Consider the following 22,482-nt stretch of genomic DNA (forward strand, 5'->3'; position numbering starts at 1 on the left):
ATTTTATAAAATATAAAAAGTTTTTTTAATTATCTAAGTTTTAAATAGAAATACAATAATAAAATTTTCATAAATTTAGAAATTTAATAATCATTTTTCTTTTATTTATTTAGAATTAAAATAAAATTACTTAAATGATATTTAAAAATTTTAAAAAGTCTAAGGGGCCATGCCTCTTAGACCCAACGTAGCTCCGCCATTAGGAGAGGGAGTAGAGAAGGGGAGGGAAGAGGGAGTATGTAGACGTGGGAGCCATTTCTTCTTAAAAATAGTTTTATTTATGTTAATCTAAGAACCTACAATATTAGATCATAGGGGATTTAATCATGGTAGATTAAAACTGAAAGAATTTTAAGAAAAACATTATAGATAAATAATTAAATAAAAAATATACCTAAAATTTAGAAATTACGGGTGAAAATTAACCTATGTATAGCAAAATAAATATTTCAATAATTACCTACGGGTCAACTTGAAATTACAGAATAAAATAGCTCAAACCATAAAGCAAAGAGTATTTCCAACTCTTCTCCCTTATTTTTGTTACAAAAACATAAATTATAAAAAACTGAAAATAATAGAGTAACGCTAATAATGATTTAAAATTTTTAAATGGATGAAGTTATATGAAATCAATACATTTTTACTATTATTTTAGGATAAAATTTATTTTTTCTTTTAATTTTAAGGGATGCTTAAAAAATAGATTAATTCCATGATCCTAAGCTCGAAATATTCTTTTCTCAAAAATAAATGTTTATTAATAGTCAAGGACCAAGGTTAGAATATACAGAAAATAGAGAAGTCCAATACAAGAAAATCCGAAGTTCATAGCAATAAAAATAAAATCCAATTGGAAACCCATACAATAAAATGGTATCTTAAGACCTGATTGTGGTGTGACCCAATTACAGACCTGAATACCAAAAGCTTCAGTGCCGCTTCTCTCCTGGTAAAACACAGTCGTCTAATCCAAAAGCGCCACAAAGGCTTAGAAGATTATAAAAAACTATAGCCACAAAGGCTATCAAAGACATTGAAGCGCATGGATAAAAGGAGACCCAAGCCAACTGCAACATTGAAATGGAGAGAAAACAATACATACACAACAGATCTAAGGAAGAGAGTTTCGCCATTGCATGGGGAAGAAACCTTCTTCCTCAAATATTCAACAAGTGATTTCCTTCCTGATTAAGGGAAAGCCTACAAGTCAATTCAGAAATCGTTGGGCATGTGAGCTCTTTGATGATTCATTGGCACTTTGATTTTCTCCACAAGCCACCATCATATCGTCCTTTATCAGATTAAGAGATGAATAAGAACCGATGAAGCCTTCTACCTGCAATGCATGCAAGAAGAAAAAACCCAAACTAAGGAAAAGGAAACACAAGCCCCACAATCCCTAGAAATCTCCCAACTGAGCATCGCAATTGCTGAAAATAAAATCCAAAAAAATACATATTTACATCTCCACCAGACGAGAGGAACCCAATGCATATGTTAATAATTATATGTCAGCGTTTTTATTTAAAATTATAATGACAAACAATCGTAGAGATTCTCATGGTATATAATTATTTACTCATAATTACTGCAAAAACATTATGTTAAATACCTATGTGGCACAATTTAATGTTAAATAATTATTTCTTTCCATTGTTAAATTTATTATGTTAGGAAATTATTTGCGAAACTCTACATTGAAAATCACCCAATCCTGTAAGTGTAGAGTCAAAGTTATTTACATATAAATTTGATATTATTTTTTTATCATACCAGGCTAATAGATGGATTAACATTTCAAAGAGAAGAGTTATCTATACTTTAAAAATAAATTTAGAAAAAAAAAAAAAATCTATCTCTGAAATATTATTTTAGAGGACCAAATCAATAATTTTAAATCGTTTTAGACCTTAAGCGTTAATACTGATAATCTTATAATACCATTTTGACAAAAATTAAACCAGACTTCCAAATGACAAAAAGCGAAATCACACTTTTTTTTTTTCAATTTTTCTCTAACATGTATATGCCTAAATATCTCAATACTAAATATCTAAAAGATGCAAATGGAACACAGGTATAGGCAGATAGCTCCCCGCAAATTCCAATTGAATTGCATTTTCTAATGTTTAATTAAGACGTTCTCAACCATGAAGAATACAAAGTGTCTCTGAATTTCTCACACCATATACACTGATCTTCTTTCTTCTTATTCTGGAAAAAAACAAAAGGACAGTGAGCTTCCACCATCCACTGTACATGGAAACAACCCAAGTATACATTTTTCACAACCCATATCATCATCCTCCCAAATCTCTAATTTGAGAGCTCTTCCCATTTCCCAGTGGTTGAAGGACAGAAGGGAAAAGAAAAACAATAATAACTGAAAAATGAGATCAGTCCAAACGTTGTTTAAATGTACCTACTTGTAAAACCAAAGCCATCATCTTCTCAACTCTTGCTACTAGCGCCTAGGCTCTCATAGAACAAGATGTATCCATGGTCCGTATTACTTGAGTATTCCTGTGCTGACCCAAAAAATGTCTGCACAGCAGACTCATCAATCATCTCCACATTTTCATCATCAAAAAATAGCCAGTGATTGTGGCTTTTGACAAGGCTGACATAATGTCCATGATTGGGCCCACTTCCAACATGAACTACTACTGCAAATAATGAGTATTCAATATCTGCATCTTCCATGGTGTTACTCAGCTTCAGCTCAAGTGGGAACACAACTCGATAAGATAGCTTCTTGTACCGACCCAGCTGCTCAATGTATTTGAACCTCTTCAGATGGATCACCAATATGTGAGGAGGTTTCTTTATCTTCATCCTCTTCTGGGCTTCTTGCAAACTGCACGTGAAAAAAAGAAGATTTATCATTTATTCATTGACATTACTCATTAGCAAATCTTCATGTTCCAATCGATAGGAAATATTACAATCATTATAATTAATAGTTACAGGTTCAATAATTATTTAAAGACATTCATTAATATTCAAAATAACCTTGTACAACCAACTAAACAAGTGCCATGTAGAATACAGTGAGATAAGTTCGATTCTAGGGTTATTTTTACATTGTAAATTTGGAAGGTCACCAGTGTGTTATGAGGAAAACTACATCTTTCACACATATAGAAGTTGCACAATGAGAAGAGTACTAATAGAAGTAACCTGTTAGTCATTCAAGCAGTTAAAAATTTTCAATGTAACAAAGAGAAAGGTGAAAGAGAGAGAGAGAGAGAGAATTGGTCACTGGCAAATTGTTTGTGCCACTCAATCCCTCCAGGAATGATTTTCAGCAACTTTACCTATGATTTTTTTACAAAATTTACTATTAAAAATTAGGCATAACTGTCAAAAGAACCAAAGCTTCAGAGCTTGTCACATATGGCCAATCCTTTTTTTTGGGGGGGTCAATTTACTCTAATTTTAAAGATTTGTGTCAATTTTAACCCGTAATCAATATTAAGAATTGCAACTGCTAATGTAGCAGTAGCAACTAACATAACGTTAACATTATTATTTTACTTATGGTTATTGACATGACATAAAGCTCAATAACAAAAACATCCAAATAATTTCAATTTTTCTCAATCATAAGCCACTTTTAAATGTTTGTTTCAATTATAGCCAACTAACTAATTTTTGACTAAAATTAGTCAAAAACAAATGTTTTGTTGCTTAGAATAATAAATAATTAATATTTATTTTACTTGGTATAACAAAATAAATTAAATGCATTTCTAGAACTTATATGTGAAAATAGATAAAATTTTCCATTTAATAAAAATCAGAAATTCATATAAAATAAGTCAAGAATAAAAATAATCACATGCACACATATATTAAAATAATATCGACATATGAGAAAGTATGTGTGTGTGTGTATTAGAGGGTGATGGTAGGTAGAAGGAGCAGGAAAGAGAGGGAAGATGGATGGACGTGGAAGGAAAGAAGAGAGAGTGGGTGAGACTTGGGAAGGAGGGAGAGAGAGAGAGAGAGAGACGGTCCTTCTCTTTCTCTCTTCCCTTCCCTCCACCCACCATCACAATAAAATGATCATTATTGTTATTATTGCCATTTACATGAATTTCTAATAATTTTTTAAAACTAAAAAAATTTATCCACTTTCACAAATAATTTCCGCAAACACATTTTTAAAATGAGGTAGAGATGGATAGTTATTTTTTAGCTATACTAAGTAAAACAAACATTAGTTTTTACTCTATTAAGAAAAAATATATATATTAATTTCTGACTTTTTGAGTCAAAACAAATATTAGTTTTTACTCCATTAAAAAATAAAATATTACTTTGACTTTTTGAGTTAAAATAAATCAATTGGCTATAGTTGAAATAAACCTTTAAAATTAGACTGTAATACACAAAAATAATTAAAGAAAACCTTTTGACTTATTTATTACTGGATTTTACGCCTTGCTAGTAACCATAAATAAAATATTAATGTCACTTCAGCAGTTTAGCAACAACCCCAATTCTTAATTGTGACCACAAACTAAAATTAGCATAAATCTTTAAAATTATACTAAAATTAACCAAAATAAAGGATTTACTATAATTGATAAAAGCGCCAAAAGTTTGGCTTTTTTTGACAGTTTGGCCTAGGTATTTAATTTGCAAACCATTCAGGAACAAATCCACACAAAATACTCGAAAAGTACCTCTTTTGCAACTTGCTTTACGATGAAAATGAAATACAAAATTTTCAAGCCAAAGAAACAATCATAATAATAACATAACACTTAACAGTATAGTACAGATAAAATAATAATGGAAAAAAAAAGTAATATTATACTTGAAACACCAACAAGTATTTCAAGCTTATGGCAATTGCCATTCTTTAAAGCAATCAACAAAGATCACAGTGAGTGAAACCAAGTAAATAACTCCATCCAGAACTCTGAGTAAAAGTTCACTACATAAACTATCAAAAAACAGCAATAGAAAGTAAAAAATTATCAATAACAACAAAATGAAGCCAATGCAAAATGACAATCAAACAAAAATACCTACCTGCAGCACTTGTCACAGAAAAACTTATCCTCTGCATTCAAAGTCTCTGTGGAACTAAAATTTTTCAAACAGCTTGTTATTGAACTATTCTGTTCAATATCAAGGCTTAAGTCGAAAAATGTTTCATCCCTTGCTGTAACAGTCTCACACTGCAGGCATCTTGTCTCATTGGTAAGAATTCCCTGATCCAAGTATGAACAAGAAATCATGAGATGCTGTCTTTTTATTTATTTATTTGGCTAGTGGAAAGAGAAGGGTTGGTGCAGGGCAATAAGGAAATTACCACTATTTAAAACACATAAGGAACTAAGGCTACACAAATAACTTACACATACATACTAGCACACACATATATATTAGATGAGAATATATGAATTGGCTAACAAAAGTCACCTGAAAATTTTTGTGCACCCAAGTAACCAAAGGCTCCTTTGAAACACCATTTGCCTGAGCATTCTTTGGCCCATTTGCAGTCTTTTCAGGTGGGGATGAAGTTTCTGGGTCACTTTTTGCAGCTTGAGCCTCCTTCTCCAGTATGTCAACAAGTTCATTTAGCAAAAAATTTAAAAATTCATGAGCATCCTGCATGAAGCGTGTGCACAAAAAGTAGATAGATTTATTATTTATCTGTAAAGTTTTATTTCTTTAGTTTAAAAGAATATGTCAAACTGATCCCTAGATTCATTAATCATTTATCAAGATGTACCTGATGCATATAGCTACGGAAAAGCTCATTTTGTTTTTTCAATCTCTGTACGAAACGCTTTGGAGCAATTACACCTGTTTTCTTCTTCTGTGAACTTATCTAACCACAAGAATGATCAAAAGTTAGATTGAGCATCACAGCTGAAATGGCAAAACAGGCAACTAACATATGTGTTCTGTGACAGGGAACTCTTCATTGCCTTCTCCAGTGACTCAGTTAAAGACACATAGTTGGAAAGCTATGAGAATTAAACAAGAAGTATCCAGGCAAACATTTCATTTTTCAAAAAGCAATGAAAATTCAATTATGAATAATATATTAAGGCTTACTTTAAATGAGGTTGAAAGTTAAGATATTACACATATCTCACAGAAATACAACAGTAACACCCAAAAAAAAAATCAAATTGTCAGTAAATCCGAAGGATAAGTTACTCAGAAAACATTAATAGGCACCTAGCGTTGGCTCATTCAATGTCTTAAAGAGCACAACATGTACATTAACGCACATAATTATAGTTATTTGATGCTATCTGTGTAAGAAACGGAACTTCAGGGAAGCACATAATAAGCAAAGAGCATTTGATTACTGCATTCAAATATAGCATATTGACTTTAAAAAAATTTTCCCCTTCTTTTTCTGCAAATATGAAGAATGGTCAAAGAATCTGTACCTAAAATAGTTAAAAAGTAAACTACTAACATCCTAATCTTTATGTTCTAACAAGTATCACTCTCAATCCTTGTACATGATTCGCCATCCCATCTTTTGATATAAGAGTTCATTTGAATAACTTGTGAAAATGATAGAAGCACATCAAACTAACAAGACAACCCAAAAAATTTAAAAATAATAATAATAATAATAATAACAATAACAATAATAATATTAATAAGGAAACATGAAAATAAGTAAAGCATGTGCAAATAGAGGGGAAAAGTAAGATATTAAATATGCTAAACATATACTATTGATAAGTACTCTAGCCATTCACATATCTATATTGCATCAGAATCATGATTCATGCATGCAATAACTGAAAGAAACCAGAAGGGGAAAGTTATGAGCAATTTTAAAAATCTAAAAATAAAAATCATAGTGAATCTCAATCAATTTAATACCCAAAGTAGCATTCAAACATTTACCCATGTAGTTAGTACCTGTGTAAATAAGTCTGCTAAGCATGTCAATAGATTCTCTTCAGCATCTCCTGAATTTTTATTATTTGCATAATATTCTAGTAATTGTTCTCGAAATGGTACACAGAAGTAAAGTGCCTGCATACAAAAGTTAAGACTTGATGAAGAACCACTGAATATAGTTGAAGATAATTCTTTCTAGATTCATGGTGAATAAATTCAGCGACTTAAAATCACATTGGCTGCCACATTTAAGAAGTTGATAGTTATCTCAGTAATGGTGATAAAACTGTAGTAGACTGACAATATTGACAGTAACAACATGCCAAAATTTTAAGTAGAAAATTGAGGCATAAGAATAATAATCTAAACATAAACATGCACCAACAATCACACAGTGTTTGTTGACATGATAAAATTCTTATGAATTAGTCATAGTAAATACATATGCTTTCTAATTAAAAGCTCAAAATCAAATTGAAATTCAGTTGCTAATATCACAGTGGAAAATTTTGATTTCAAATTTATGAAAAATTAAAGTCTAAGGCAGACCAGAATGCAATAGTTGATGCCAATTACAAGAATCACTAATTACTTTTACTGTAAACCCAACTTATACATAGCTTAAGCTTAATTGAAACACGCGTGCCAAGTTCAAACCTATAAAGTTAATTTACCAAGAATCTTAAATTGCAAAACCTTTTCAGTGAAAATCTTCTTGGGAATTGAATCAAAATAGTTCTTATTAACGTTACATCCCAAATTTAATCTCCATCCATATCTGTTTCTCAGAGAGTATGGAAACGTCGTACGACAAAAAAACGCAAAACGCAATCTAGTGTAAGTAGAAGAACCCAATGTCAATCAATTCAAAAGGTCAACATTCCACAAACTCAAAGCTCAAAATGATAATCCAATAAAACTAAACGAAACAATAAGAAAAAATAATAACAATATAACTAATAACAACAAACAATAATAAAATCGAGGGACTGAAATCGAAGTAAAGAGGGCGAACCTGTAAGACGCTGTTACAGTAGCAAGTGTTGCCAAAATTCTCGAGGCCAAAGTATCGCTCGCCTTCAGGGAACTGGTCTCCAAGAGCTTTCTCGAGTTTGGAGCCTGCAGCACCCATCAGTGCATGGATTGATTAGACTCAGATCTCTGTGGCTCCCTCGTCCGATTCAACTCAGCGATTCAACAATTTCCATAAACAAGTCTTCTCGGCTATTATCTGTATGACCCTGTCGGGTAAGTTTGGATTGCTATTAGGGTTTTGTTCGGGAAATGGGAATTTTGCAGGTAATGAAAGGGAGACGAGGGTTTGTTTGGCTTTGAGAAGAGTAATGTAAAACCAAGAAAATGAAAAAATGAACAAAGGAAAGAATTTTTCTCTCTTATTTTTTCAAAAAATAAAATAAAATATATAAAAGCAGTGACATAAAATTATCTAAAATAAATGAATAAAGGATCACCAGGGGCACTTCATTTCTGCTGTTACCAATCCAAGGTCGTGTATCAAAACGGTCCAAACTGTTAATTACCGGTTAATTTATAACATAATCTTTAAAATTTAACAAAATCTTGTTTTTTTTTGAAATTGGGATGGGGATTCGATCCTGAAATCTATCAGATTTAATCGGATGCACTTACATCAGGCTAAACCTGGGAGTGCAAATTTAATAAAATTTATAATGTATTTTTTATTATTTTAATAATAAATTATTTAATTCTTAAAATTAAAAGTCATTCTATTAGAATTTATTATTAAATGATAATAATTTAATTTTTAAAATTTTACTTTTAATTTTAATAATTTATAATAATTTAATATTTATAATTTTAATATTTATAACAATTTAATTCTTCACATAATAAATTTTTTTCTTCGATTAATAGTTAATTAACAGTAAAATTAATAAAAAATATTTTATTAATAAAATAAAACTTTAAATATTAAATTATTTATTACTAAATAAACATAAATTAATTCGCGACTTTTATTAAATTTCAGAAATTATATTATAAATTACACTTAATTACGAAGAGTGCCTTCAATTTCTCACCTTTTATTTCTATTTTAAATAATTTATAATTTAATTCATGAAACATCATAAAAAAATATAGTTTAATTCTCTTTATTTTTAAAAAAACTTAGTCTATTATTTTTTCATAATATAATTTTTCTCTTAAAATTTCTTATTTTCAATTAAATAATGTGTTTTTTTAAAGATAAATTGAGACAAAATATATGGAAAAAAAAAACATAAGCCAACTATATACATGATAACTAAGGCTCAACAAGAGATACTTGTCCAAAAAAAATAAAAATCTTAATCAAATTGGGTATCCAACATGACTATAATGGAACCCAGTAAAATAATAAATGTCATGAGAAAGAAAATATCCAGATAAAATATCAAAATCTTCTTAAAATACAAAACTAAAATATCTCTTTTTAACATGAAGAAGAATCTATTGAAATCAGTAAATAAAGATGTCCAAACTTAGAAAACTCCATAAATAAGTTAAGGTGAGCATTTGGTTGGATGGATTTAAAATCGAAGAGAATTGAATAAATTAAAAATTAAAATTTTAATATTTATAAAAATCGAATTGAATCAATTTTAGTTAGAAATCAAATCGAATCAATCTAATTCGATTTTGTTCAATTTAATTTATCAGTTTTAATTTTTAATAAATTTTTATTTTTTACACTTTATTTTTAATATTTTAAATTTTAATTAAAATATTTTAATTTTAATATGATTTAATTTCTTTATATTATTAAAAATAACATATTATTATCACTAATAAGTTGAGTTTGATTTTTTTAATTTTTTTTTATTAAAATCGAACAGAAACAAAATAATCGAAATTTTTGAAATTAAAAATTGAATTGAATCAAAATAAATAAAAAACTAATCTAAAATTTTAAATTAAAAATCGAATTGAACCAAAATAAATAAAAAACTAAACTAAAATTTTAAATTAATTCGGTTCGATCGATTTTTTCGATTTGAACCGAATACTGTTCACCCCTAAATTCAAGTAAGTAGAGTGCATAGTTTCTACTTGGAATGATCGAGGCCATAAGTAAAACAAACACAGTCAAATCCCAAACAAAGCATAAAAAAAAAATTAAAAAAAAAAGTCAAACCACAAGCAAATACTTTGCATCAACTAGAAGAGGACGAAGGGATAGTTTTTCGACAGTAATGGCTTTGAGGTCTGGCATGTCTACCTAATATACAACCTTTAGAAGGTTGCATCTTCACTAAAACAAAACTCTCTTATTAAGACATATTTATGGATACAAGGATCTAAATCATCCTTTAACAATAAACTCCACCTGTAAAATAAATTAAAATAACAAAAGAAAATAGTATAGCTATCCATTTAGAATTAGGGAAAGGAAATCCACGCTCTGAAAAAAAGGATAAAAAAGATATAGAGCCACTTTTACTTTGAAGAAAAAAATCATGAATTTGGCAATAGAGGAAGGCTTGTCTCCTCAGCACCCAAAGTTCCCTTAATATCATCTAAATCCTTAGGCCATTCATGCTAAACCCTATCTTTCCCTTTTAACCTAATAATCCTATCCTTTGCTTCTTGGACTTGGCCATTTAGTGAAAAAACAATGTTAGAATCACTTTTTCTAAGCCAAAACTATTTAAAGTGTTACTTCAAATAGACTTCTCGTTAATAGAGTATCTTAAAATACTAATGCTAAGTTTCATAGAATGCTTCAAGATCTAATCGCACTATGAAATTGTAGTGGCATTGGATTCTCCTTTAACGAATTGGTTTCAAATCTTTATCCCATAACAACTAAGTCTTCCTCCACTATTTTTATCTTTCCCTGAAAATCGATATTAGGGGAAGATAATCAACTTTCCATGATAACCTCCTCACACACAGTTTCACACAACCAACATTCTATATACAAAATCTATAGATGAAGGGAGAAACACAAATAAAGAGCTGTAATTATAGACATCTTTTTTTTTTACCCATCCACTCCTTAGAATTGCATGGTTTTATACTATTAGTGAGGAGTTCCATAATGAAAGTCCTATAGAATAGTGTGATCTAAAAATCATTTTGAAGGCTAGAGAATGACTAGAGTTTTGGTAATTTATTTTAACACTTCTATTTCTTTTTAGGTACCTGATGTTAAAAATGAAAAAGTTATTACGGGGTTCCTAAGTTTTAGAAAACTTAATTAGTTAGTCCATATAATTTTTAGTATAAATTAAAATACCCCTCACTATCTTAAAATATAATCATTTGATCCTCCTGTTAATAATTGCTAACGGATTCTTCTTGTCTCGAGTGAAAGGTCAATTTTATCACTTTGTAATTAGAAAATTTAAGTAATTTCTATGTAAAAAGAGAGACTTATGACTAAATTCCTTATTTTTCCCCCTTCTATTGTCAATGTGTTCATATACAGAAGAGCATTCAACAAAACACATTATTTCAATATACTACATGATCAAGATATATTCGACTTCAATTTTAATAATTTTGCTGTGACACTTGCATTTTTTTAAATACCAAATTTTGAAAATGAGAAATTACTATTGGATTCTTAGATTTTACTCAGCACAACAAAAAATCATTAACATCTTGAAGCTGCATCATTGTTCTAAAGATTGTCAGGTGGCTCTTGGGGTCTGCTGTTATGTTGTATTTATCCAAACTTGGCATCTTGAATTTGGCAGGGAAAGTTTCTGCAAGGTTTTCCTCCGATAGGGGCGAGACATCGTCCAAACCATAGTCCTCCTCCTGCTCCTTCTGATATCTCTGTACAGTACAGACCAACTTTCAGTCGACGTCTTTTGGAGTCTCGTCCAATGGCTCCTCATCCTCCAGCTTGACCTTCTCTTTGGACTGAGTTTGAATCACTTATGTTTAAGTCCTTGGGGTCTCGATGGAAGCCTCTTTATTTTGGGAGATATAAATGAGGCCTCCTCTCGAGCCTTTGAATTGCTCGAAAGTTGCTTACAACTTTTTAATGTATTAGAGCATCTGTCCATTATTCAGGTTGTTAAGCTCCGCCTCATTGACCATGGATGGAGTGTTTTGTCCACTGCCAATGATGGAAGAGGCAATAGCCCCCCTGTTGGCAACAGAATTAGCACCAGCTCTTGCATTTTCAGCCATTTGAAGAACAAAAAAAAAAGTGTTTTTTAGGGAAGGTGATTTGGGAAGTCGGAATGAACAGAAATAATTTAATGGAGATCTCGGCAATATAACCAAATGATGTAGCTAGAAATAGAGCTAGACTGCGATTACGATTGGTCAATCTGCAAAAGAGAAAGAATGAGGTGGTTGGCGCCTAAGGGCAGCTACTCCGACGCTTAAGTCAGTGAATTGCTAGAATAGGCGAATGTAATAAATTACTTTGAGTTCAAAATGAATGTGTAAAAATGTGTACATTGAACTCTATGATGCTTGCCATTATACTGTAAGAAGATGAAGTTAATTATCAAATCTCTTAGAAATCCGACCGGTACCGGTTAGTGGTAAGGGATCCCGCGATTACAGGCATGATGGAGATCTACTGGATTCTATCCTTTAACGATAATTGTGTAACGAGAGGTTCGACCTGTAATACCCGGCTAGACGCCGGCATCAGAATTCTGACTTTCCGGCGGAATCTCCGTTGGAATCTGGAATTTGAGGATGTCGGAGGTTTTTAAAAGGGTTAAAAAGAGGTTTTTCAAAATGTTTTTAAGTGCTTCTATGGTTTTGAATGAAGGAATTGGGTTTTGGAAAGGAAAAAGACCAAGGGGACAATTGTCAGGTTCGGCCGCCGAACTCTGCATGGTTTTGCTGCCGCCGAAGGTAACGTTCGGCCGCCGAAGGTAACGTTCGGCCGCCGAACATTGCATGGTTTTGCATGCAGTTTTGGTCGCCGAAGGAGAAACGGTCAGTGATAGAGCATAAATTAGTCCATTTTATATTAATATTATTGATAAATATTTACATGATTTCTGCTTAATTTATTGCTTTTAATATTATTTTACAGAAAATGGTATAAAAGGACATTTTGGAGAAAATTCCCCTAAAACTGCCTTATTTGGAGCCAAGAAATAATTGGGCAGCAAAAGGACATTTGGGCCCGCACATAGCAGCCCATGGATGCTCGCATGACCAAGCCCACGCACAATGACAGCCCATGGAGCCACTCACGCACTTCGCATGGACCATTCCCGCGCGCAAGGCCCGCCAAAGTGCAACGCTTCAATCTTCACAACACATGCACATGGCCCGTTGAAACTAAAGCTCTTCACGCGAACCAAAGCTCTTTCTTTGCACATGGACCCGCTCACTCACACTCATGCACTCACGCCTCCACTCATTCAAGCACATGGACCAATCTTCATATGGGCCCCGCCGATCCACACCTTCACTCCAAGCTGCACACGCAAAGGCCCGCACCGCCACTCTTGCAAAGAACCGCGCACGCGAGACAACTTCCTAATTAGTGCGTCCTCTGCGCTCTATTTAAGGGACTTTAAGCGGCCAGAAAAACAATCTCTTCCATTCGGCAATTCCGCAAGCTCCACCGCCTTCGGGTTCTTTTTCTTTTCTTTTTCTTTTTTATTTTATTTTTCTGTTTTCAATTCAATCGAGTGGCTGATTTTCCATCTAGTTGAATATTGGTTGAAACTTTAGTTATTTAATGGGTTGTGAGACTTGATCAAATATTATTTAATTTTGGGATTCAATATTCATGCAATTTCATATTTAATTCTCATATTATTTTGTTATTGAAATCTACGTTGATTTTTTATTGCAAAATAATTATTTGTTAGTTTGAATAATTTAAGTCCGTAATTGCTTGGGTTATTCTTATATGAGAACACTTGGGATAAAACCCCAGGAAATTGCATGATCTAGCGTTATCTCCATACGTTTGGGTAGTTAGGATTGGATCTCTCTATTTCTTAATGCAATTGACAATTGTTTTGATGTCTAAGGCCCAAGGACGTTTCTTGGCAATTTGTTGATTAGTAATTAATTAGAGGACGTTCCCTAATTGGTTTAATCATAAGGAGAGATAATGGTGGTGAGAAGCGTCTTCCATCTCCATAAACTAATCTATTGAATTAACCCAAAAGAACAAAGTGTCTGTGATCAATCCCAATGACTAAAGTGGATCCAATACTTCAACTAGAGCTTTCTTATTATTTATTTCTCTTTTATTTTATCATTCGTTTATTTTAATTGCTTTTAGTAGTTTATTAATTAAATCAATCTCAAACCCCCCATTTTACTTTAATTGCAATTTATTTTTATCTCATTTTTGGTTTATCTCATTTGATCCCACTTTCAGTGTTTATCTCATTTTTTTAGTTTATTATTATTCCAGTTAATTCTCTTGGTCTTGTTGAGAAAAATAAATAGGTAATCAACTCTCTGTGGATTCGATCCTTTCACCACTATCTGCAGTTGTAAATTGTTGATAACCAGAAAGGTTATTTTTGGCCGGCTTCGACAACCGCGAGTCAGTCAGCCACCTATAAAAGGGCCCTCAGTCGGTGAAATGGATAAGATTTGCTTCCCTTTCACTAACTGTAACGACCCGAAAATCGGACCGCTACCGGCGCTAGGATCCAGATCGGCTTAAGGCCACCGGGACCCGTAGCAAGCCTGACATACAACCTGTAAACCTGTTTAATCCCATACATGATCAATAGCATACATAAAAATTTGAACTTTTCTTTTCTTTTACCAAGCTCAACCTGTGCATGCACATAAACATATACATAAACATAAACATAAACCCCACACTGGAGCTCTCGTCAAATGCTCCAATGGGGCATCTCATCATATACAAGCTTGGTGGAACATAAACATCATAAAACATAGATCATGTTTACAAAAGGGATTACTATACAAACTCGGTCAAGCACAGTTTCTAAACCTCAATCTCAAAATCAACATTTACATGACATAACTATCCATAACTTTACATCATTTTACAATTTATCATGTCCACATTCTAACTATTACATACACATGACTTCATTCATCTTGACTTCTCTGCCTAGCCCGTACCTGCAAACCTGGGGGATTAGGGAAAGGGGTGAGCTACTAGAGCCTAGTGAGCAGAATAATAAAACATTTAAAATCTCATGCTCTCATGTAATGCAACACATCACAACAAGTCACATCAAGGATGGTATTGTCACCAATAGTCCTCTACATTCCAAAGTGCCGGGACGTAGAATGAGTCAACCGATCTTTCTCTTAAACATAACATATCATAATATTCCAAGGTGCTGGGACGTAGAATGGGTCAACCGGTCTTTCTCTTACATAGTGCCGGGACGTAGAATGGGTCAACCGGACTTCCATATCATATCATGCCGTATCATCATCATATCATATCATATGAGGACTAAAGGATCATTCAATAACCAATCCGCATCAACATCATAAAATGCAATGCAACATATTCGTGAATTCTAATGCAAACAACCTAAATCATCACATGGCATTCATGATGCATGAACATGCTCAAAACTTTATAATTTATTCGCTTTAAAACGTAAAGGTTTATTCTACTCACCTCAGCTAGCTCTGACAATGACTGAAGCAGCTGACTCACTGCTGGGGTCCTCGGTTCCTCGGGTCCGAACCTATACAGGTGGACTCAAATGAGGGACCAAACATACTAGAACATGACTCTAAAACATCCCCCAAAGAACCCCCTAAAACACCTCAAAACAAACATGCAAAACATGCAAAGGAAGGCTGAACAGGGCACTTTCGGCGGCAGGTTCGGCGGCCGAAAGTCCCTCCAGAGCCGAAAGTCAGGTAGGTTCGACGGCACCTTCGACGGCCGAAAGTGCCCTCTAGAGATGAAAGTCCATTTTCGGGGGCAGACTTCGGCAGCCGAAAGGCTTGCCTCCCAGGCAGGTTCGGCGGCCGAAAGTCCTTCGGCTGCCGAACCTGGTTTCTGCCAAAAGGGCAGAAACTCGGCTCTTCATGCACAAAAAGCCTCCCATTTCATTCAATCAAGCATACAACTCATCCAAAACATGCATAGATACATACATCAGCTCCTAGGGGCTTCAAACTATCCTAAACCCCAACTACAACACATCAAACATGCATATCCAACATACATTGTCCATAAAACACATAAAACCTAAAAATGCTCAACTAACATAAACATACATTTCTACCCCATGAATCAACTTAAAACTTGTTTAAAACATATAGTGAGCTCAAGATCGGCCCTTACCTCTTGAAGATCGAGAGGAAAACGACCCTAGCTCGGAGATGGGAGAGATTGAGTTTCTTGAACCTCAAAGCTCCAAAACTTGCTTTATACTCGAAAATCTTCAAAACAAAGTGAAAACTTGTGAAAATCGTGAAAGATCTGAAGGAAGGAACTCAAAATCGGCGAGGGATGGCAGAGAGCTCACCTTGGCCGACAATGGGGAGAAAAGCTCGCCCATTTCGGCTAAGGGACCCCTTTATAGGTGGCTGGCCAGGCCATATTCGGGAGCCGAACGTGCCTCCGCATGCATGCCATGTTCGGCGGCCGAACATAAGGTTCGGCGGCCGAACCTGGACTTCCCTCACTTATGCTTTCGGGGGCCTAAAGCACTCCCGAAGTGCATGCATGTTCGGCGGCCGAACTTGAGGTTCGGCGGCCGAACCTGGGTCTTCCTCCAAGATTATTTTCATTCAAAAACTCATTTTCCTTCTAGCTTGAAAAACATAAAATACATTAAAACGTTTTATAAAAACATGATTTTACCCTTCTAGAGGTCTCTGACACCCGAGATTCTATCGGACGGTAGGAATTCCGATACCGGAGTCTAGCCGGGTATTACACTAATAGAGGTGAAACCATGTCTCCCATGGGTAATCTTCATGTTTTCTCTAAATCTTGCAAAGTTTTGATAAGTTTTAATGTTATTTTGAAGCTTTTGAGCTAAAAACCCAAGTTTTGAAGTTTGGAGAGTTTGAAGGAGAGTTGCTCCATATCTCCACGTTGGGATCGTTCATCTTCTTATTTTCAAGAGGTAAGTGAAGATCCTGAACTTCTTTTCATGATTTATGAAGGTTTTATAGAGTTTTATGGGTAGAGATGCATGATGAGGTTAAGTAGGATTTTTGGTGGTTTATTGATGAAGACATGTATATGTGTTGTTTTATATTGTTTGTTGGGGTTTTAAGGTAGTTTTGGATCCATTTGTGCATATACTAGAGTATATGTATGTTGAGGAGTTGTGGTTTGCATGTTGGGTAAGGTTTGGAAGGTTTTGGCATGAAGCAGAACACGGTTCTGCCTTACTGGAGAACCTAGTTTCGGCCGCCGAAGGAGGGTTCGGCCGCCGAACATGCTGAGGAGGTGGCTTCGGCTGCCTAAGCTTGCCCCCAAAAGTTTGGACTTTCGGCTTTGGAGGGGGGGTTCGGCCGCCGAAAGTGCCGCCGAACATGCATGAGTTTCGTCTCTGGAGAGGACTTTTGGCAGCCGAAGGTGCCACCGAAAGTGCTTGAGTTTCGGCTCTGGAAGGGACTTTCGGCAGCCGAACCTGTCGCCGAAGGTGCCCTGTCCAGCCTTCTTTTGCATGTTTTACTTGATTATTTTAGGATGTCTGAGGGGGTTTTTGGAGAGTATTATAGAGTTGTTTATGAGTTGTTTAGAGTATGTTTGGCACCTCATTCGAGTCCACCTGTAACGACCCGAAAATCGGTACCCCTCAGTAACGGTCCGAACCATCACTGGCACTAGGATCCAGATCGGCTTAAGGCCGCCGGGACCCGTAGTCAGCCAACTATACTCTCTGTGTACCTGATAAATCCCATACATGATACAAAACGACTCAACAATCCTGTAAAACTCTGTAGGCTTAACTGCTGCTACTCAGATATGTCAATCTGAAATGGCCCTCAGGGCCTATACCAGGGACTACTATCTGCTGTGGGTCAAGGGATTGAAACCCTTTTAATCTGTAACACATCCCATTGGTATCTCATCAAAGCCATACGTTAAGCCCAACTCACACATTTCTCATCAAGAAACGTAAAACAGGATGCATGTACACAGGGATTCATCAGACATCACACTATGGCAAAGACACTAGAGAAAGCACAAGTCTATCCAGTAAATGACAGTACATATCGATACATTACATGACACCTAATCTTTTAATTACATCATGTCCACTATGCTATTACAAACATACATTCATGCATCACTGTTCTCTGTACTCTTGCTGACTTTGACTTCCCATAGCTATCTCAGAACCTGCAAAACTGGGGTTAAGGGAGTGGGATGAGCTACTACAGCCCAGTGAGAAGGAACAGTAAACAGTTCATTAATTACATGCTTTCATAAAATGTATCACATCACAAACATATCACCTCAAGGATGAACTTGTCACCATAGCCCTCTACATACATAATAGTATGTCCAACTGTGCCAGGGGCGATTAGGCCTCACCTGGACTACTCTGAAGTAACTCATATCATAACATGTCCAACTGTGCCAGGGGCGATTAGGCCTCACCTGGACTACTCTGATCTCTGATCTGACAGACTGTCTGTCTCACTCATAGTACCAGGAGCGACCTGGCCTATCCAGGAGCGACCTGGTATGGCTACCTCATGCCATAACTCTGTATCTGTACTCTGTGCTCTATCAAGGGCTAAGGATCATCCAACATTCATCCATACAAATATCATCTTATGCAATGCATCATATTCATGAAACGAATGCAATACAACCTAATATAAAACATGGCATTTTATGATGCATGGAACATGCTAGAAGTATGTCATTTCTGAATTTAAAATTATAAAGTGTAATTCCACTCACCTGTAGCCTTTGCTTGGCTAACTCTGGGCTAACTAGCTCTGAACCAACTCTATCTCTGACGCAGCTACTACTGCTAAACACCTCGTTTTCTCGGGTCCAATCCTACAATGGAGGACTTAAATGAGGTACCAAACATACTCTATACAACTGATAAACAACTCCCCAAAACCCTTCTAGAACACCTCAAAACATGCATGCAAAACAAGCAAAGGAAGGCTGGACAGGGCACCTTCGGCAGCACCTTCGGCGGCCGAATGTCTCCTCCAGAGACGAAAGTCGGGCATGTTCGGCGGCCGAATCCTCCTTCGGCTGCCGAACCTGAGTTCATCCAGAACTCAGCTTCGCGCTTCAACCAGCCTCCCAACTTTTTCCATACTCCCCAAATCGTGCATTCACCCTCTCAAACTATGCATATACTCATGTACATGCTCCAAGGGGTCCAAAACTAACTTAAAACCCCAACAAAACAATACACATAACACATAATCATGCATAAACCATGAAAACACTAAAACGAACCTATATAAGCAACTCTACCCTTATCTTCTGTACAAGCTGTTATAAACCATTAAAACAAGTTAAAAACTTCCCTTACCTTTGGACCACAGAAGCTAAACAATCTGAACTCAAAGCTATGCACCACCACCTCTTCTTCTTCACTAACCCACCAAAGCTCTCCCTTTTTTCTCACAAATGTTCACAACACTTTACCACCCTCAAACCTGTGCATGGGGGATTAAACCTTTGCAGATGAGTCATAGGAGACGTGGCCTAACCTCTGGGAATGATTTAGAGGTAACACCTGTCCAAAACAGTGACTGAGAAGTGCTCTTTCGTTAGCTGGCCAACTCAGCTTCGGCTGTCGAATCGCAGGCAAAACCATGCAATCTTCGGGGGCCGAACTTGAGTTTCGGGGGCCGAACATTGGGCACTTTCGGCGGCCGAACTTACCTTCGGCAGCCGAACCTGGCCTTTGTCCCCAAAGCCTTTTCTCTTCAAAACTCACTCCTATTCTATTCACAACCTGTCAAATACTTAAAACATTTTAAGAACACATTTCTCTTCCCCTTCTAGATACCTCTGACATCCTCGAATTCCACCGGACGGTAGGAATTCCGATGTCTGAATCTAGCCGGGTATTACACCACCTGTGTAGGATCGGACCCGAGGGACCGAGGAGGCCATCAGTGTTAGCTGTTGCAGAGTCAGTCCAGCGTTTGCCAGAGGTGAGTGGAACTAAACTTAATGTTTTAAATTGAGGAATTATATGCTTTTAGCATGTTTCATGCACCATGAGTACCATGAGAATGCAATAGGTTGATTGCATTAGTAAACACGAATATGATGCATTGCATTATTTATTGTTGATGGGGATGGACCAAGGCGATCTCAATAGCCCACGATCTGTTAAGCAAGGAAAGACCTGTGTGAGCTCCTAGGAGGGGCCGGGCGCTGACAGAGGGAGTTTTGAGGTCATGTCCAATCCGAGAAGTAAAATGTTTGTGCTGTGACGCATTTCATGAAAGCATGTAATTAATGAACTGTTTTCATTGTTTCTACTCACTAGGCTGTTTAGCTCATCCCTCTCCCTTAACCCCAGTTTTGCAGGTCAGAGGAAGTCCAGGAAGGCGTCAAGGTAAAGGTTTTGGCTATGTAATAGAGTAGTGGACATGATGTAAATTAAAGGATTAGTATGTAATGAATGTATAGATATGTAATGTCATGTAATAGATAGAGTTGTGCTTTGCCCTGGTGTATGGTTAATCCCTTGTTATGCATGATCCTGTTTTATGTTTCTTGATGAGAAATGTGTTGAACCAAGGCTGACATATGGTATGCTGACCCTATGAGAGTGGGTTTTATATTTACAGACATAGTGCATGCAGGTCAAGCTTGGTAAGCGGTAGGAAAGTTTTTCAGTTTTTATATTTATGTTTGATCATGTATGGGATTTATCAGGTACACAGAGTTCATGTTTGGCTTGCCACGGGTTCCGGCGGCCTTAAACTGACCTGGATCCTAGCGCCAGTGGCGGTCCGATTTTCGGGTTGTTACAAATTGGTATCAGAGCTTTGGGCCTCTTGAGTACGGTGTGCTGAGCAAGGACGCTCAGAGGATCTAAGGTATCCCACATCAGAAAGAGGTTAGTGTAGGGCAAGCATAATAGGAGAAATCATGTCCACTAGGATAGGATGTAGACTCTTGTCTTGCATGATGATGTGTAATGCCATGATTTATGCATGTGCATTAATGTTATGCTATGTATGCATGAATGTTGTAGGTTCATGTGTTTCTACCTGAATCGTATGATTGCTAATGCTTTTATGCTTGTGTGTTGTTCTTCAAAAGAGCTGAGATGCGAGGCACTCGTCGATCGGTGGAATCGACTGGAGATCCATTTGAGAGGGAAGGTATGGATACCTTTCCCTCTGCTCTGCCAAGAGCGCAGTTGTGGGGAGTTAGCAGATGGGGAACGTCAAGGGACCCTGGAAGGTCTTTTGATGAAAGCAGAGAAGGAATGGATCTAAGGAGAGAAGTAGGAGTAGATGTGCAAAGAAGAAATAGAGATCTGGATGTGAACATGCTTGAAGAAGGCATGGGAGAGTCTCAAGAAGGTGCTCAGACTTAGGATTCCAGAATCTTAGATTTAGGAGAGAATGATCCCTTTACTTGGAGTACAACTACTTCAAGAGGAGTGAAGTGGGGGAAAACCACTGGGAAAGGTAATAGAGGCTTGAGAAGGTCAAAGAAGAGCAAGTTTTAGAAGAGGATGAAGGTTAGTCTGGGTTGTGGTGCTGGTTCAAGCTCTAGTTTAGGCAGATCAAAATGTTTGAGGTGTGGAAGGCCACACAAGGGAGCCTGCCGTTATGGGACAACAGCTTGTTTCAGGTGCAGACAGGAAGGACACATAGCACGTGAGTGTCCTACTGCGCCCCGGGTAGCACAGTCTCAGCGGTTAGCTTCAGGTAGAGAGGCTTAGCCAGCAGCTCCAGCACTGTCTCAGGGCAGAGGTCGAGGCAGAGGGAGAGGTGTAGCCTTTTCTTCTGAGGGTTCCCGTGGAGAAGGTCCGACAGCTCCGGCTCGGATCTTCACTCAGGCTTAGCAAGAGGCAGACACATCAAACACAATGATGCCAGGTATGCTCACTTTTGAGTGTTCGGATGTGTATGTTTTTGTGAACCTTAGTGTTTCTCTTTTCTAGTTGTTTAGTGAGCCGTAGTGAGGGTGGGTTTGATGACTTCTGGGCTTAGAGTGTTCTCTTTGGGTCAGTGGCCCAAGTGTGATCCATCTGTGGCAGAGTCAGTCTGCCAGTATAGTTCATTGTTTGTTGAGAGTAGATGCCTTCCAGCTAACCCTAGTGGTTCTAGATTTGACTATTTGATGTCATTCTAGGGGTGGATTGGCTAGCTACTCGTGGTCCTACCCGAGTCTACAGAGACAAGGTAGGAGAGTTCAGAGGTTAGGATGGATCAGAGTTTGTCCTTGGAGGGGACAGAGTAGGGGTGCCTAGAGGTTTGACGTCAGCCCTACAGGCTCGTAGATTGCTCAGGAGAGGTTGTCAGAGGGTTTTTAGCTCTTGTTGAGAGTTTAGTAGTCAGGTCAGGGAACCAACCTCAGTATCTGTTGTTTGAGAGAGAGTTCTTAGATGTCTTCCCAAACGAGCTGTCAGGTTTACCACCTGCTAGAGAGATAGAGTTTGGACATGGAAGTGATGTCAAGCATCAGGTTCACCTCTA

At 36.3% G+C, this 22,482-nt stretch overlaps 1 protein-coding gene across 4 annotated transcripts; it reads right to left on the reverse strand.

Annotated features, from left to right (window-relative positions):
* Nucleotides 1-796: 796 nt before the first annotated feature.
* On the reverse strand, nucleotides 797-8,296 carry LOC110607607 (ubiquitin carboxyl-terminal hydrolase 4). Of its 4 annotated transcripts, none has more exons than XM_021746753.2 (7): nucleotides 7,910-8,295; nucleotides 6,913-7,029; nucleotides 5,753-5,851; nucleotides 5,440-5,628; nucleotides 5,047-5,228; nucleotides 2,430-2,860; nucleotides 797-1,339 (listed from the first exon to the last, which is right to left on the reverse strand). In XM_021746753.2, the coding sequence occupies exons 1-6, from the start codon at nucleotides 8,024-8,026 to the stop codon at nucleotides 2,455-2,457; spliced, it is 1,110 nt and encodes a 369-aa protein (XP_021602445.1). In that variant the 5' UTR covers nucleotides 8,027-8,295; the 3' UTR covers nucleotides 797-1,339; nucleotides 2,430-2,454. The 4 variants fall into 4 exon arrangements, with proteins under 4 accessions (XP_021602445.1, XP_021602444.1, XP_021602446.1 ...); XM_021746752.2 differs by lacking the exon at nucleotides 797-1,339 and adding an exon at nucleotides 2,084-2,217; XM_021746754.2 differs by lacking the exon at nucleotides 797-1,339 and having other exon boundaries at nucleotides 2,084-2,860; nucleotides 5,440-5,571; nucleotides 7,910-8,296.
* Nucleotides 8,297-22,482: the final 14,186 nt, after the last annotated feature.

Source organism: Manihot esculenta, chromosome 13 (assembly GCF_001659605.2).
Source record: "Manihot esculenta cultivar AM560-2 chromosome 13, M.esculenta_v8, whole genome shotgun sequence".
NCBI lineage: Eukaryota > Viridiplantae > Streptophyta > Magnoliopsida > Malpighiales > Euphorbiaceae > Manihot > Manihot esculenta.